At 40.6% G+C, this 18857-nt stretch overlaps 1 protein-coding gene across 3 annotated transcripts in view; it reads right to left on the bottom strand.

Moving 5' to 3' along the window:
- Positions 1 to 18857, bottom strand: part of TFCP2 (transcription factor CP2) — a 95147-nt gene that overhangs the window by 62531 nt on the left and 13759 nt on the right. For all 3 annotated transcript variants that reach the window (XM_040340846.1, XM_040340845.1, XM_040340843.1), the window contains exons 2-4: positions 9916 to 10067; positions 6319 to 6395; positions 4977 to 5082 (exon numbers count right to left, since the gene is read on the bottom strand). In XM_040340846.1, coding sequence (XP_040196780.1) covers positions 4977 to 5082; positions 6319 to 6395; positions 9916 to 10067 — 335 coding nt within the window. The remainder of the gene's footprint in view (positions 1 to 4976; positions 5083 to 6318; positions 6396 to 9915; positions 10068 to 18857) is intronic.

The following is an 18857-nucleotide window of genomic DNA, read 5'->3' as shown; positions in this document are numbered from 1 at the left end:
AGAGAAGTGGACAGAGCTGACTGACTGACACTGGTTGGGATTTCAGTACAGCAAAGGCAGAGTATTTTCAGGTTAAACAGGCAGTTGATGGCACAATTTGATCGGATGGATAGCTAGAGATGTAGTCACACAGGTCCCACCCACCTAAAAAAAAACACACAACATCACGCTGGGAGCCATCTTGCTGAGCTGACAGATCTACACTGTATATGCAAGCTATGAATAGCACCTCCCCTATGCTCCGTTCTTGGGAGACTGGCCTTTAGATCCTGCATAGGACATCTTCCCAAGAGCTATACACAGTAGGTATAGAAAAGAACCACCCTTTAAAAATCTAATTCTGTTGCTTTGCATACTGAAAATTAAGATAGACACTGGATTTGTATTTCTATACTCACTGTACATATGACAAATGTAAGACTAAGGAGTTATAACATTATGTAATCCATTAGATACAAAATTATGTCTGTACTGTGAAAATTGTTTTCCAGCTTTACAACTGCTCCCGTGGTGTCCCCAATGAAGCAGGTGTGTCCCCGATGAAACGGATTAGCACTAACCAGCGGGATACATTACCATTTATTTAACCTACGCATTTGTATTGATTTTAACTTTGTATTAGCACGTTTGTAATTTAGAGCATCTCACAAGAGTGAGTACACCCCACATTTTGTTATTTTATATCTTTTCATGTGAAAACACTAAAGAAATGACACTACTACAAAGTAGTGAGTGTACTGCTTGTATAACAGTGTAAATTTGCTGTCCCCTCAAAATTACCCAACACACAGCCATTAATGTCTAAACTGCTGGCAACAAAAGTGAGTACACCCCTAAGTAAAAACATCCAAATTGGGCCCAAAGTGTCAATATTTTGTGTGGCAACCATTATTTTCCAGCACTGCCTTAACCCTCTTGGGCATGGAGTTCACCAGAGCTTCACAGGTTGTCACCAAAGTCCTCTTCCTCATAGACGACATCACAGAGCTGGTGGATGTTAGAGACCGCGCACTCCTCCACCTCCACAGATGCTCAATAGCGTTTAGGTCTGGAGACATGCTTGGCCAGTCCATCACCTTTATCTCAGTTTTTTTTTTAGCAAGGCAGTGGTCATTACGTTGGAATACTGCCCTGCGGCCCAGTCTCTGAAGGGAGGTGAACATGCTCTGCTTCAGTATTTCACAGTACATGTTGGGATTCATGGTTCTCTCAATTTACTGTAGCTCCCCAGTGCCGGCAGCACTCATGCAGCCCCAGACCATGACACTCCCACCATCATGCTTGACTGTAGGCAAGACACACTTGTCTTTGTACTCCTCACCTGGTTGACGCCACACACTCAACACCATCTGAACCAAATACGTTTATCTTTGTCTCATCAGACCCAGGACATGGTTCCAGTAATCCATGTCCTTAGTCTGTTTGTAGGCTTTGTGCAACATCTTTAGAAGAGGCTTCCTTCTGGGACGACAGCCACGCAGACCAATGCGATACATTGAACAACGTATGGTCTGAGCACCGACAGGCTGATCCCCACCCCTTCAACCTCTGCAGCACTCATACGTCTATTTCCCAAAGACAACCTCTGGATATGACGCTGAACAAGTGCGCCCAAATTCTTTGGTCGACCATGACGAGGCCCTGTTCTGAGTGGAACCTGTCTTGTTAAACCGCTGTATGGTCTTTGCAGCTCAGTTTCAGGGTCTTGGCAATCTTCTTATAGCCTAGGCCATCTTCATGTAGAGCAACAATTCTTTTTTTCAGAGCCAAGAGTTCTTTGCCATGAGGTGCCATGTTGAACTTCCAGTGACCAGTATGGAGAGAGAGCGATAACACTAAATTTAACACACCGGCTCCCTAGTAACACCAACGAGTCACTTGACACCGGGAAGAGAAAATAGCCAATTGGACCCAATTTAGACATTTTCACTTAGTGGTGTACTTACTTTTGTTTGCCAGCCGTTTAGACATTAATGGCTGTGTGTTGGGTAGTTTTGAGGGGACAGCAAATTTACACTTTTTATACAAGCTGTTCCTTCACTACTTAACACTGAAAAAGAAATGACACTTTGCTACAATGTAGTCACATGAAAAGATATAATAAAAAAGTATTTACAAAAATGTGAGGGTTTACTCACTTTTGTGAGCTACTGTATGTGTGGCGATGTATTTCACGGTCTGTTTTAACAGAATTGAATAAATATGGTTTTACTAAATTGTGGTGTTAGTTTGACTAAGATGCCTTCAAAAGGCCCCTAATCCTGGAAGGAAATCTTCCCTTTGTCTTGGTAGTATCTGGCATTGTACACACTCCCTGAGATGTGGTTATTTATTTTATATGAATAGACATTTGTATGCGTCTCAGTACATTGTGTTACTCCTTTTTTTTTCCCATTAACCACTTCAGCTCCATAAAGTTTTACCCCTTGCTGACCAGGCCATTTTTTTTGCAATACGGCACTGAGTTACTTTAACTGACCATAGCGCGGTCATGCGACACTGCCAAAAATAAAATCAATGTCTTTTTTTACCCACAAATATGAGCTTTCTTTTGGTGGCATTTGATCCAACTTTGTGTTTTTTTTTTCCTCACTATAAACAAAAAATTTTTTTTAGGTCAATATGTATTCCGCTACATATTTTTGGTAAAGAAAAATATCAATAAGCGTATATTGATTGTAGATGCTATAACTTTTGCGCAAACCAAACTATGGGATATTTTTATTTATATTTACTAGTAATGGCAGTGATCAGCAATTTTTAGCCAGACTACAACATTGCGGCAGACAGAACACCTGACTTTTTGGGGAACCAGTGACACCAATACAATGATCAGTGCAAAAATTGCACCGTTACTGTACTGATATTAGCAGGGAAGGGGATAACATCCATTTCCTATGAGTGACAACTGTGGGGAATGAGCTTTTACTCAGCAGAAAACTCAAGATCTCCATTTTCCTCTGGCAGAATGGCGATCTGCCTAGTTTACAAAGGCAGACCACTGCTCTGCCTCTCTTCAGAATGATCCTGGGTGGCCGGCGGATATCGTGTTCGCCGGACCCGCTGATCGTCTCCCTTCTGTTGCTAATCACAGCTAGAACTAGGCTCTGGGGGTGTGCGCCCCAAAGTCGAAGAAGAAAGTCACTTACAGGTAAGCAATTTTGCACTTAAAGGCTGCCCTGCCGCAGTAAAATGTACTTGGTGCAGTCCTTAAGCGGGTAAAGTCACTGGCAACATTACACTATTGGATCCTCTTTGCAGTTCAGTTTTATTTTTGTTTTGTTTTTTAATGCAAGAGCTGCAGCATAGAGATGTGACCCGAGTGCTACTGACATGTTGCCTATGTGGTTAAAGCACTTTTGACCACGTTGATTTTAGGGGTCCACCACTTCAGGTGAGGCGACACCAATTAGGCACATGGGGCAACACTTCGGTGGCAGTCCATGGTGGTGGTGCTTTTTTTGAACACTTCTAATCTAATTGGATGATATCCGAGACTGTTCTCACTTTTTATATTTCTACTTACAACCCAATTGGATAATGCATGGGATTGTTTTCATGTTTGTTCTGCACATAAATTTGAGGATAGTGCATCTTCTCAATAGCAGAGAGGCTGCCTGACTATTTGACAATATACAGTATTCAGCTTACACAAACAGCATTTGGGGTGATGGCTCAACTTGGTCTCATCATACTACATAATCCTATTAAAGCTGACCTAAACCTTCCACCTGCCTTCTGGCAAGCTGTACCATATAAGATTTAGTTGCCTGTGGCTGTCTTTGCCATATACATAAATCAGCAACTGGTGAAGCACCCAGGTAACAAGTTGTTTGCATAGTCTCCTCAATCTCAACCATTGAGGCCTATTAAGTCTCCAGAGTATTTATAGGCATTTTTCATTAGTATCTTGCTACCTGTACCCCAAGTGTTATTTGGCGATGTGGAAAAATCCTTGTAATAATTTGTACCATTTATAATGTGAAAACCTCTAAGGTTGGGATTATATAGGCAACGAAAAATATATATATATATATATATATATATATATATATATATATATATATATATATATATATATATATATATATATATATATATATATATATATATATATATATATATATATATATATATATATATATATATATATATAACAAAATATAATACAAAAAACACTGATTACAGACATATAAGCAGATAGACACCATGCCATATTTCAACAAAAGTTCCCCCTAAAGGGTAAACTTTGAAAAGTTGGCTAATCCTAAATTAACTAATGGATTAGCCAACTTTTCAAAGTTTACCCTTTAGGGGGAACTTTTGTTGAAATATGGCATGGTGTCTGCTATTTATAGGTCTGTAATCAGTGTTTTTGTATTATATTTTGTAATGCAATATATATATATATATATATATATATATATATATATATATATATATATATATTTTTTATACTTTTTGAATATATATTTTTTCGTTGCCTATATAATCCCAACCCTAAAGGTTTTCACATTATAAATTTACAAGGGATGATGGCAACCACATGGTCACTTGTATAGGCTGGTTTATTTGCACCATATTTTTTGACTATGGTAAGAAATCTATGTTTTAAAGGAAACCCACACAAAAATGGCGAGCACATAAAGCCTTCACAAAATCCTATTGGCAATTAAAGCCAAGACCTTAGCGCTACAAGCCCCAAAGGATAACCACAGTATATGAAGTGGAAAATTGGCCGGCATATAGCGTGGGCAGATTCTAGACTAATTTGCCATGTAACCTGTATAGTCAGAAATCAGAAGTAGATAATTCCTGCAAGGTTTCTTTAACCATATCCATTTCATCCAAAACTTGCGTCAGTCCCTTCCTTCTATAAACAATACAATGTCCACAAAGTTGCTACAGTTAACCAATCACCTTCTTTCAGACACATGGCACACAGCTTCATACAAATGCACGGCCAGTCTTATTACCAATGTCAAGTATTCTGTCTCCAGGCCTGTTCCACCTCCAGCCTTCCAGCTGCTGGTGCTCTGTGTACTGCAGACGCCGGTCATGGAACACCACCCGAAAGATGCTCTGTAGGCAGAACAATTATTAATCCAGATGAATATTGCCACAACAAAATGTCCTACGCTAGGCTATGAGATCTGCAGCCCGGTGGAACAAGCCATCCTTTCATTTCACAAAGAAAGCACTAAAGTTGTTCAAGTCAGCTCTCAGCAGCCCAGCTCTCCCTTCCCACAGCACCTGCTCTGTGTTTACATCCGGTTATATTAGAGGCTGAGACACTGTTGGGGAGGAGAGAGCAGGGCAAGTTGAGGTGCAGAAAAAATGGCTTTACTGCTGTAAAATATGAGAAGTTCTTCAAAAGTCCCTGCAGCTACAGAAGAATTTACTGCTTATTGATAACTAAGAATTTTACATTTCGTTAGTGTACATAGTTTGCCTTATAATCTCAAAACCAAACAGCATATGTCATACACACAGTGATACTTATGGCGGTGGCAGCAGGGTTTTTTTTTTTTTTTTTTTACACCAGCACCCGGTGGCTGCAGTCACCAGGAGTGTGTACATTTCACATACAACTGTTGGCTTTCTAATGAAGGCAATTCAGCCTTAAAGTTATAAGTGAAAGGGGGGGGGGGGGGGGGGTTGCTCCCAAGCACACAACAACCCCACCCCCCCAAACAAAACTTGAAGGCCCCATGTATACAAACATAAAACGCACTGGTCAGGGGGTGGATGTGTTCAAAAGCGATGCTTGCAATACACGTTACACCAGGCATGCTGAGTGATAAATAATTCTAGGCACATTAACGATTAACTTAAAACTGCACTGTATGAACCATTTAAAAAAAAAAAATATGTGCTGCTTTTGGAAAATATAGAGTACCAAAGTATCGTTTTAAGGGCATGCATAAAAATTCTAGGTTTGGCACTTTGGGCATCTATTTACTCAGCATAACCAAAACTTTTATATTTGATCAAAAATTGAGTAACAAAATTGCAACTGTGCGTGTTAAAAAACAAAATTTTTTTTTACAGAAATGTTGCACTTTATAAAACGGTTGCACAGATATTGTGTGACCAAAAAAAAAGAAAGAAAAAACTACCACCATTTTATTCTGCATTCAGAAAACATACATGTTCGGGGGGTTTTAACGAACCTTTGGGCCTAAAAAATCATATTTTAAACGTGTGTAAAAACAGCTCTGGCAGCAAAAGTTTTAATGCCAGTTATGAACCACATCATTACCAGTGTACATTTTTCACTATAGTGGTCTGTAGTCAACAAAACCTATTAAAACTTACCTTAACTAATTTGCCAGTTAATTCTGGTAATTCTCCAAGTTTTCTATTGTCCAACATCCTGATTTCGTAAGACTGACCTGTGGAAAGCAGAAAGAATGAAATGAAGTTTGTATTTTATTAACTTATTGTCCCTTTCCAAATAAACTATGTCCATTTTTTTTTAAAGCGTTTAACCCAAAAGCAAACATTGTAGCTTACCAATTCTTGGCTACGATGGCAGCATTAGTTTTCATGCTCCATTTGAATTTCACCTGGTGATCCTTCCAGCAAGTCTTTTCAACAGAAGAAGCTATCCTGCATATGCAGCAGTTGGAGGGATGAGACAAGCTATTTGCCACTTTTACAGGAGTGCTTCCAATGAAATTAAACCTGTCAAGTCTGTTGCCCAGACCAACAATGCTGCTGCCCAAAGCGGACAAAGGGTACCTACACTCTGGATGAGGCAGCATAAATACAGAAAGTGTGTTACCAGCCAGATCACCAGGTGAAAGAGAGCAAACTAATGCAGTCACCACACTGATTGACAAGCTGCAATATAGGACATGTTTTGTTTTAACAACGCTTTAGAATACCCTCTAATTGAATTTTAGTATTACTCATATAGTGCCAACAATTTCTCTTCATCTGTCCCAACCCTCAAGGAGCTTACAATCTAAGGTTCCCAAATCACAGCAATACAGATTTTAACATCACCACACAAAGTGTAAAAAGACTGTACTTCGGTATACTTTAAAGACTGGAAACCAGGCATTGCGATAGTGTTGCACAATACAAAAAAATTCAGTTTTCGTTTTCTAAAAAGTTATTTGAAAGAAAAAATACAAGAGATCAAATATTTGAAAACAAAAATTTAAATTTTAAGCAGCAAGAGGTGAGAGCGACCCAAAAGGCTGAGAATATATATATTTTTTTTTATCCCTAAATTCTTCATCCAATCTTGGTTTAAGTTGGCAGGATCAGTCTTTTTTGCACATATGCTAGCTGCTTCTGAAATATTCTTTATCACAGTCCAGTAGAGTCGCATTCTTTCTTAGAAACATGGTGTATAAGCATGAATTCCATTGTATGTGAATTAATGCCTCTCTGCCCCTATGCAGTGCTCAGCTATTTACCTTCTGTATTGTGCAAAACAGTTTCACAACCATTGTAAACTTTCACCACCTCATTCTTGAATTAGTCATTTTGTATTTGTATGCTGCTGTATATTGGGGTGAAAATTATTAAAGCGGCCCATACGTGAACCCCCCCCTTTATTTTATATATTATATAAATAAATATAAATAATAAAGGGGGGGGTTCATGCTTATACACCATGTTTCTAAGAAAGAATGCGACTCTACTGGACTGTGATAAAGAATATTTCAGAAGCAGCTAGCATATGTGCAAAAAAGACTGATCCTGCCAACTTAAACGATGAAGATTGGATGAAGAATTTAGGGATATATATATATATATATATATATATATATATATATATATATAACACACACACACACACACACACACACACACACACACACACCTTGTTATTGTAGGAAAAGCTAAAAAAAAAAAAAAAAAAAAATGATAAACATTGTCTAAATGACCAAGTTAAAAGTGGCCATACTTGGAGGTCTGTCACTGAAAATGGCTGGCGGTGAGAAAGCCTCTTGTGCTCAGATTAAATGTACCGTCTTGATGAGTTTTAACAGGTTTTCTACTTTATTTGGCGAATACTATAATGTGGCACATTTTCCATAGGGCAAATTTAACATTTACAGACATTTTCATAAATGAAAAAATTACTTTTTTTAAACAGGCTATATAAAGAGACAAATATGTGAAAACCAGCCACAGATTCTTAGCCCTGGCCAGAAGTAGCAAATTATATACAAACCCCTATACATTATCATTAATACTGTTTGCATCCCTGTTGGGAAATGGTCCCATCACTATCTTGCATGGTGTAACGCCGTCAAGTGTCACGAGGACAGGGCTAGTGCACTCAAGACTCCTAACCAAACTTAATAATTTTCCTACAGGGCACTTTCACCCCCTAGCTGCCCAGGGCAATTTTCAGCTTTCATCGCTGTCGCACTTCGAATAATTGCGTGGTCATACAGCACTGTACCCATATGAAATGTTCTTTTTCACACAAATGGAGCTTTCTTTTGGTGGTATTTATTCACCGCTTGGGTTTTTTTTTCATTAAATGAACTAAAGACAAATTTGAAGAAAAAAAAAAACGCCCAAAAGTTTAATAGTTTTGGTTACAAAATTTTGCGCGGATAATTTTTCTCCAGCACTCATCATCAGCACCCCGATGATCAGTGTAGATGGTGCCTTTCACAATTGCCGGTTACTGGCTTTCTCGTCTCCTCATGCTGTGACAGTATAAGGAAAGGAATGCAGATTAGTGCAGCAATTTTCATGTCATTCGACTCAAAAACGCAACAGGGGTGCAATGGGGAGAAGCACAACAGAGCAGTGTGAAGACATAGAATTTATAGGGCTGCAAAAGCGCTTTAAAAAAAAAAATGTAATTAAAAAGTCGAATATATTTATTTTTAAACTGTCTATTTTGGTTTTCAACCATTTTCGGTTACGGTCCAGAATTTTAATTTCGGTGCACCACTAGATCTGATGCAACCAACTTAAAGAGGAACTGCAGCCTGCTCACATATTTGTAATAAAAACATCTTTGCCATTCTGAAGCTTCCCTCCAACCACTTTGCATAGTATTTTATATATACACACACAATGGAACCTCAGTTTAAGAGTAACTTGGTTTGACAGCGTTTTGATTTGCGAGCAACTTAAAAAAAAAAAAATTCTGACTCGGTTTGCAAGTGTTGACTCGCAAGACGAGCAGAATTCAAGCTAAATTGGCCTGCAGTACCTCATTTGGCCCAAGGTACGGAGGTGCAGAAGCTGAGCAAAGCCAAAAATTGGCCTGCAGCACCTCATTTGGCGCTCTGTCCGCATTCGGTATTGCATCCCATTGAAGTTAATGCGGAACAAATTATTTTCGTTTACATTGACTTCAATGGGAAAACACGCTTTGATATGCGAGTACTTTGGATTACGAGCATTCTCCTGGAACGGATTATGCCCGTAATCCGAGGTTCAACTGTACTGCAATTCTGTACTTGCCAAATATGCTGCAGAAATCTCCCTCCACCGAGGCCAGCTGCATGCATTTTAACTGTGGGCAGCTGAAGCTGCTGCCTATTCTTTTCCTGGATTTACACATGCACAACTCCAGCTCTGCAGCTTTCATTGGCCCTCTTAGGACTCATCCCCCCCTCCCTTCCTGGAAATCTCACAAGTGTTAGAGAGCGCTGTGCATGATGTCATAAGTCTAGGCTTTTTACCAGACAAGAAACAGAAAGTGGGCTGTATAAGATTTACTGGCAGAAAAAAAAAAAGTTTTACTATACAAAGTTAAAAACTAGGGCAGAAGATTTAATAGATGGAAAGTTGAAAACTGAAGGTCCGCTTTAACAAGAGCACAATTTTAAAAGACCTCTTTGAAGGTCTACTGTCCAACCCATGATAAAAAGGCTTGGAACAATGGTCAGTTATGTGAAATGCGATCATGAGGCCTCCAGGTCTCACCTTGGTTGAGATAGGTGAGGGTCTCTTCGTGAAGCTTCACCGCGGGGGAGGTAGCTGTACACAGCACATACTGAAAAGGTAGAATCTTGTTTTCATTTTCAGAAGGCAAACTGGACTCTTCTTGCTTGAAAATAGGCAGGGCGAGGACATCACTGTTGTAAAAAAAAGAAAACAAAATGTAATCGAAAAAAGCATAAATTAAAAAAACGTGATACATGCACTGAAGCATAATCAAAGAAAGGGTAAAAATCACAAAGTAATCTTTATATAATTGAAAGGGTTTAAATCTAAGCGACAGTAAAGAAAAAATAAATAAAAATGTTATACTTCCCTCCACTTTGTGGCTCGTTTTGCACACAGTGGCCGCGATCCACTTCTGGTGTCCCTCGGCGGCTGTCATGGCTCCCCCTCCGCAAGAGCTTTCCACCTTCATGCGAGTGAACTTGCATGGTGGAAAGTTTTTGCGGACATAGCCGGCGACTGCATCACTCGGCCCGTCCCCCCGCGTCATGGGATGTGATTGACAACAGCACCAGCCAATGGCTGCGCCGCTATCAATCCGTGCAAGCTAGCCAATCAACAGCCAGGCTGGGAACCAAAGAGGATGACGGGGAAGAGCGCGGGACTTTCGAGGGGGCGGTGCTGTCGGATGTTTTTTCACCTTAATGCATAGGATGCATTAAGGTGAAAAAAACATTTTTTACCTTTACAACCCCTTTAATCAAAAGCAGACCCCGATGGTAATTTCTGTATGGCGACAGACCAAACCAAAATTAAAAAGGATAAATTCACTTTTTACAAAAAAAAAAAAAAAAAAAAAAAAAAGCACATCTTTTTGCAGGAAAAAAAAAAAAAAAAAAAAAAAAAACACACGTTCATGAATGTTTTTTATTTTTTTTTATTTTAGGAGCCTGTAAAGTATTGCAACCGCTACCAGGGTGCAATGCAAGGCTCCGGTAGACGGTCAGTGTATGTCTGCTAATACCTCATATGGGCAGGCAGTTACTAGACAGGAAGCAATTGAGTGCTCTGGTAGTTAATTGAGAACTACAAGCCGTCAGCCGGGACTGCTGTTACAGTGGTTTTGGGGCTGCTCGTTTAGCAACATATTACACCCTGCTGCCCAAATCCATGTTACCAGGAAAATTATCCCTGAAGTATACCGGGTAACCAGCCCTTCACAGGTCTTACTGGCTCACCACTGCAGACCTTAACCTCAATACAGGGGACAGTGGTGACAAGGTGGACAGCAGGAGAAACCAATAAGCCAATAAGCCGAGATGGACCCCAGTGGTCCAACACATTTCATTTATCAGGAATGGAATGATGGACAGCAGCATAGCCAAGTAACCCATCTCCCTCAGCCTCATGCACACTGGATGTTATAGAAATGTCAGTGGCGTTAGCTGTAGAACAAGTTATGTAGCATTTTTTGCAGTAGCGTTTTTCTAGCAATACTCCAAGAGCTTATGGTTTAAAAATGCTGAGAAGCTTTTATCAGAGTTGGACCTTTTTTACAGCTGAAAAACCTCCTAAAACCCACTAGTACTGGGTTATTTTTCCCAGACGGAAAACACCAACTAAAAACGCTGAAAACAGCCTGTGTGCGTGCGCATGAACCCATGGGATAACATGCTGGGGAGATACTGGATGCAAAAAAAAAAAAACAGTCAAAAACAGCAGGTGTAAAAACATCCGGTGTGCACGAGGCCTTAAGGTAGTGTTCCTTTGCAAACTTTACAATAAAACACAAATGATTTAAGTTGCACAGATTTAGAAGAAACCGAAAAAGTATGTTTATGTAACAAGCAGATCTAGCATTCCTTATGTACATTTGGAATTCACAAGCTTGGACCCATTCTGGGTACAGGATGAATAATGATTAGTGGAATTCAATATCTGTGCCGTAAATAGCACCTGCATTTAACTTATCCTGTCCTGGGTGTGGGGTGAAAGCACTGCAATGGTTAACAGTTTTGCCATCAGGCTTCCTGAGTAAGCAACATACCGTATTTTCCGGCGTATAAGACGACCCCCTAATTTTCCAGTAAAAATTTTGGGATATACTCACTGTATAAGACTACCCCCTTTTTTTTTTCAAGCCCCACTGTGCCACTACATGCCCCCACTGTGCCACTACATGCCCCCACAGTGCCATCACATTACTTTCCCCCACAGTGCCATCACATTACTTTCCCCCACAGTGCCATCACATTACTTTCCCCCACAGTGCCATCACATTGCATGCCCCCACTTTCCCCCCCCACTGTGCCATCACTCACGTTTTGCAGGCCGGTGACAGTCTCCGTCTGCTGCGAGCGTCCATGATTTCAAAGCCGCGCGCCGTCTTCTCAGCGTGTCCTGTGATTGGCAGAACACAAATTTTCCCAGCAGCGCCTCTGTTCTATGTTCCGCCAATCACGGATGCCTTCTCATCTCGTCCGAGGATGAGAAGGCATCCGTGATAGGCGGAAAACAGAACAGAGGCGCTGCTGGGAAGATTTCTGTTCCGCCTATCACAGGACAGCGAGGACGCGCAGCTTTGAAATTATGACGATCGCAGCTGCACGGAGACCGTACCCGGCGTATAAGACGACCCCCGACTTTGGATGCATTTTTTTGCATCCAAAAAGTCGTCTTATACGCCGGAAAATACGGTATATTCTTTTATTGTAAGAATTCCAGGGATTGTCAAAAATTCCATGTGTTTGACATAAAAATCCGCACTAGTGTGATCTGTGTGCATTGGTCTCTCTTAGAAGAACCCCCTATCCATCTATTGTGGCATTTGCCTGGTGAAACGCCACACTAAGTTGGGTTTTATACTTGACATCGCCTTTGTATCACCCTTCAGAATGTTAAGCTACTCACCATTTAGTTTAGCCGTTTAACACGCATGGGTACACGCCGAATCTGGCCAGCCAGATTTCATGTAGCCCTCGCCATAAGGGGAGGGGTGGAAGCGAGATGTGAATAGCCTGAGAAAAAGAGCTGAACCCTGCAAAACTGTGCACTAGCACACCCCTAAACCTTGCACTCTGTACACTGCACACCCCTGAGCTCTGCACCATGTATGTAGGTTAAGCTTTTTTATTTAGTAGGAATTTTGTAAAATTTGCTGCGTTTATATCTAATGATTTTAGTGTATTTTTAACAAAAATATTGTTTTGATAAACATTCGCGCAAATCTAATTGTTCCGTTAAAATCAGTAGCATCTTGCTTGTATTCTATTGTTCACATGCTTTCTAAAATAGAAGGTTGGAGGGAGGGGTCTTTAATAAACTGAAAGTGGGAAACAAAAACAAAAAAGTAATGGAAAAAAAAATTGCAAAAATGGCCTAGCCAGCCAAGTCTAAAAATGGAGCACAGGACCCGGCAACAAAAGGGTTAAAGTGATACTAAAGTCTTGTTACTAATAACAAACTTGTCATACTTACATGCTCTGTGCAATGGTTTTGCACCGAGCAGCCCAGATGCTCTTCTCAGGTCCCTCTTAGTCGCTCCTGGCCCCTCCCTGTTAAATGCCCCACAGCAAGCAGCCTGCTATGGGGGCACCCAAGTGCCCAGACACGAAGCTGCGGCTAGACCCTGCCCCCCTCTCTCATTGGCCGACTGATAGCAGCGAGCGCAAATGGTGCTCCAATGAGGAGGAAGAGTCCTGGACAGCTGCATTTCTCCTGAAGGAGAAAAGAAAAAAAAAAAAAAAAAAAACACCCGCTGGATGGGATAGAGATGGGACTGCTGCACACTGTTTTTATCGTAATGCATAATAAAAGTTAAGCTTCTGCCGTTAGAACCACTTTAGAAGTTTGAGTGGGTAACTATTTTGGGGTGACTGTGGTGAAGCACAAGTGGGATGGAGTGGGTGGGATCCAAAGAGACCCTGTCAATTTTGCACGGAATAGACAAGGGGGCAAAGGTTTTTTTTCACAAGTACCAATGAACATAACACATTGCACAGCTGTGAGCAGATGACATTTAAATGTCTATTCGTTCAGAGTTGCATACAGAAGCAGAGGCATTATTTATAAACTGGCATTTCCAAAATATATGTGGTGCAGGCTGCCCAGTGATCTTATTTTATCAGAAGGTTGGATCAGCACTTTGATTTAACTCATTAAGACAAACTGAAGATGCTCAGGTAAAAAGTCAAAAAACAAAACCGGTCAACACAACCACACAGTGCCATTCTACTTTATAAGATAAATTAAGGGGACATAATGTGAGTTATTTACAATGTTATACAGAGCAATTGAACATTTTGGAAGTGTCAAAGTGACAATAGTTTAAAAAGAGATTGATTCAATAAAAATGGTGTGGGTCAGGAAGAGGCAGAGAGCTGCTGCTCTTGTGCACATTGTTGGATCCAGATAAGGTTCAGGTTAGCACAAGTCCCGGTTCACACCAGTGCGCTGTGCAATATCACATGAGATTCGCACTGCAGATCACATGCAATGTCTGTGCAATGTGATTTCAGCCATACAGATATGAATTTGCATCGCATACAGACCAAATTAACACAGGACCCTTTTTGTGGTCTGTGAGACATGTGCGATTCGGGAAACCGCAGTGGGTTCCCGCATCGCATTGCGCTAGTGTGAACCGAGCCCAAGGGGTGGCGAGATAATGCAAAAAAAGCAGATCTTCACTGCATTCAAGTGCCAGCACATGAGGCTTACTTCATTACTGGCCAGTTAGGTCACAAAACTATAGAGAAGTTTTTTTGGGGGGGCTAAACTAGAGCTTTAAAACCATAAGCTGGCCATACATTATACAATTTTCTTATTCAATATCCTTTAGAGCTAACTTTCATCTATGTAGTGCAAGGGCCTTCCTGATTGGGTTTGACCTCATATTACAAGTGAAACTCGAAAAATTGGAATATCATGCAAAAGTTCATTTCACTAATGCAACTTAAAAAGGTGAAAACTAATATACGAGATAAACTCATTACTTGCAAAGCAAGATATTTCAAGTCGTGATTTGTCATAAGTGTGATGATTATGGCTTTCAGCTCATGAAAACCCCAAATCCACAATCTCAAAAAATTAGATTACATGCAATCAATAAAACAAGGATTGTACATTAGAACAATATATGACAAAGGTGCAATATTCTAGGCTCAAAGTGTCCCACTCTAATCAGCCAATTAAGCCATAACACCTGCAAAAGGTTCCTGAGCCTTTTGGTCTCAGTCTGGTTCAGTAGGAATCACAATCATGGGAAAGACTGCTGACCTGGCAGTTGTGCAGAAAACTACCATTGACACTCTCAACAAGGAGGGAAAGCCTCAAAAAAAGGTAAAAAAAATAAGAAAATAATGAATACCCTTGCAGCATGTCAACCAAACAAAAATGTGAATAGTGAAAATGTACAAATTTCACAGATCTAAAAATATACGATGCCATTATAAAGTCTTTTAGTCATAGTAAGAGAAAAATACAGTAAACAGACTGCATATTTCTACAAAATTCTTGTAAAAAAAAAAAAATAAAAACCACCTGCACAAACACATCAATAGGACCAGACAGTCTCTCATGTGTGACTGAATATTAGTTAAGCAGCCCACAGGACAGGCAGTGGTTGGCATGGTAGGAATGTATTGTTTCTAGGGGTGCGCCAAATGGAATTTTTGGTGCCGAAAATTAAGAATACACTAGGACGGAAACCGAAAATGACTGTATATGAATGAATGAATTCACTAGGACGGAAACCGAAAATGACTGTATATGAATGAATGAATATATAAACTTTTTTTTTTTTTTTTAAATAAAAAAAAAAAAAAAAAAAAAAAAAAAAGGTATACATTTTTATATAACACATTGCTAATATTGGCAAAATTTCTCGCGGTGCACCTTTAGCAGATGTGATTCAGGAGCTGGTCAGACTGCAGACATGGTAGCAGATTTAGATTAGATTAAAAATTAAAGCTAAACTCCAGCTAACAATTTATAACAAACAGCTGTTTTTCCCTTTTGGGATAAAGGTTTTACAGAAACGCTGATCATTTTAAGCACTCCTGATAGTAAATGTAAATAGTAGTCTCATTGCTGTAATGTATACATCTGTAGGTTTTATTTTTTGCGCTATAAACATTTACAGTATGCCGATTTTTTTTTTTTGCTGTACATACCGTCTTATAGCCATTTCCCACCCAGCTTCCGGGTTCTCACTCCCGCGGGAGTAAGCGTTCCTATGGAGAGGCGTAGTGTCACGTGGGACTTAGCCCAAATGATTGACGTCTTGACAAAACCTTCTCCCCGGTGGACTAAGGCACGTCACGAGTTTCCGAAAGAAGCCGAACTGCGAGTCGGCTCTATACGGCGCCTGCGCACCGACTAGGAGCCGTGTAGAGCTGACTGCGCAGGCGCCGTATAGAGCCGACTCGCAGTTCGGCTTCTTTGGGAAACTCGTGACGCACCTTATCCGCCGGGGGGAAGGTTTTGTCAAGATGTCAAGCTGGGCAAAGTCCCACATGACACTACGCCTCTTCATAGGAACGCCTACTCCCGCGGGAATGAGAACCTGAGTGTAAAATAGCTATAAGACGGTATGTACAGCAAAAAAATAAATAAAAAATCAGCATACAGTAAATGTTGGAAGTATGCACAATGAAATGTTAGAAAACTGTTTTTAGGGTGAACCTCTACTTTAAGGAAACATGTTGACAACACCTGCACAGGTAAACGCCTATGCTTCTGTACATCGGCATTTACACGAGTACAGCCATTCACTTGTATGGGAGGATATACACACACACACACACACACACACAACACCTATGGCTTCTTGAGCAGAGAAATATTCCTGGAATTCTTTGCCCAACATATCCTTAGACACTCATCGTCTGTATGCACAAGTCCATATTTTCTGCTGAGAGCAGAATCTCAGCAGTCTGGCAGCCATGCAATATAAGCAAATAGCAAGTCTTTCTAAGTTGAACGAAACTGACAATCCAGGGTCTGTTGTGATCTTTGAGGATAAAATTACTTCACAGTGCATACAGCTAAAGAGATCAGCAACGCCATGCTTTGAAGCCAATTTAAAGTAATAGTACCTGTAGAAAGGCAGGAAAGGCCCCTTTCACACATGGCCGACTGCCAGCTCAGCGAGGGGTCCATCTGCTAATCCAAGCTGAGCAGGCAGATAACTAGTCGGTGTCCGCTACACTTATGCAATGCAGACATGGACACAGCCCTTTCTCCTCTATGGGTGATCAGACGTAAATGGACTGCCTGTTCATTTACACTAAACTGCCATCATACCTGATCCGCTAGACAGAAGGGGAATGGATCCTCCATTCATCTGGTTTTAGCAGAGTAGATTAAAGCAAGTGTAAATTGACACGCCCATGGAGAATGGAGGGTCAGATCGAGTCCGCCTGAAAAACCGACAGACCAGACCACTAGTGTGAAAGGGGCCCAATGCTTTTCTGTAAATTAAATAGTGCCTTATATTGTAGATTTCACATACCAGCACAAATCCTCTAGTGTTGCGACAAATACTTTTTATTAGGGTTGTCCCGATACCGATACTAGTATCGGTACCGATACCAAGTATTTGCCCGAGTACTTGTACTCGGGCAAATGCTCCCGATGCTTCACCCGATACTTGTACTGTTGGCGGTGATCAGTGTGTGGGGAAGTTACAAGCACCGATGTATAGATTTAAAATTAATTTCTCCGCTTCTCTCTCCCCCCCCCTCGCGCTGCTTTAAAATCAGCTGTGATCGGTGCTTGTAACTCACCACCACACACTCACGATCACCTCTGACTGTCCCCTGTCCTCCTCCAGCCCCCCTCCGTTTTGCTGCAGTCCGTCTCCCTCCATGTATGCCGCCATGTATCCTGTGTATCTCTCCCCTTCCGTGCTCCTCCTCCACCCCCTGGAAATGTCAGTATGGAGAGCGGGGTAGGAGCCGGTAAATCCGGCTTCTTACTGCTCCGAATGGACAGAGTCAGTAATCACTGACTCTGTCCATTTATATAACTGAAACATTGTAACCAGTGTTTACAAATGTTTCAGTTTATGAATGAAGAGAAGACGCTGTCTTCTCTCCTTTCATTTTCAGCGCAGCTGATGCTGCTGAGAAAGGGACAGGGGAACTTGTGTCCCTAGTCCCTTTCTGTCTCAGAGGGGAGATGTCAGAGGTCTGTTAAGACCCCTGATACCTCACCAAAGCCCCCCCAACAGGGCTAAAAAAAAAAAAAAAAAAAAAAAAAGTATAAAAGAAAAGAAAGCATAATAAAAAAAAAAAAAATTGTAAAAAAATTAAACACAAAAATTGTTAAAGATAAAAAAAAAAAAATTACTGACACATGTGCCACTGTCACATGATTAAAAAAAGTATCGGTATTCAAGCAGACTACTTGATTTAGCGCCGTTTGTTTCTGGTTGTGTACCATGTGTAATTCAATGCAACACAATCTGTATGCTTTGCTGCTGTTTCTACAGCTTAGAAACTGTAAAACCCTCATCTAAAGACTAATCTTGCCATTTAGCTGATAAAGCAGACTGCTTCACCTCAGACAACTTTCATCTGCAGGCAGTGTTTTTGTAATACAGTCTGGACTTGGCTTATTTGGATCTGGAAAAGAAAGCTTTGCATTCCACAATGTACATATCCTATTTCTCTTAGGTAAAGCAGTCTGGACAGAAAAGACCCATCAGAATGAGGACCGATATATAATAACAGATACATGGATCAGACATTCTGCTAAAGCAAACGGTAGGTTATATGCCTTAAAAACTATTGTCTCAAAAGCAAAGCATTGCATACTTTGTGAATTTGCCCTCATGAAGGTAGCCATTTTAAATCACTGTTTGAACCAAGCAGCAACGTTTCCTCCTGTAATTTGTACACATGTGAAAATAGCCCTTGGTGTTGGTCTGCTCTCTTAACGTGTACATTAACCCAACACCTATTTTTTCAATATTTGCC

The sequence above is a fragment of the Rana temporaria genome, chromosome 2, assembly GCF_905171775.1.
Source record: "Rana temporaria chromosome 2, aRanTem1.1, whole genome shotgun sequence".
Classification (NCBI taxonomy): Eukaryota; Metazoa; Chordata; class Amphibia; order Anura; family Ranidae; genus Rana; species Rana temporaria.
Note: the sequence above shows the minus strand (reverse complement) of the source record. Positions and strands in the feature narration are given on the sequence as shown.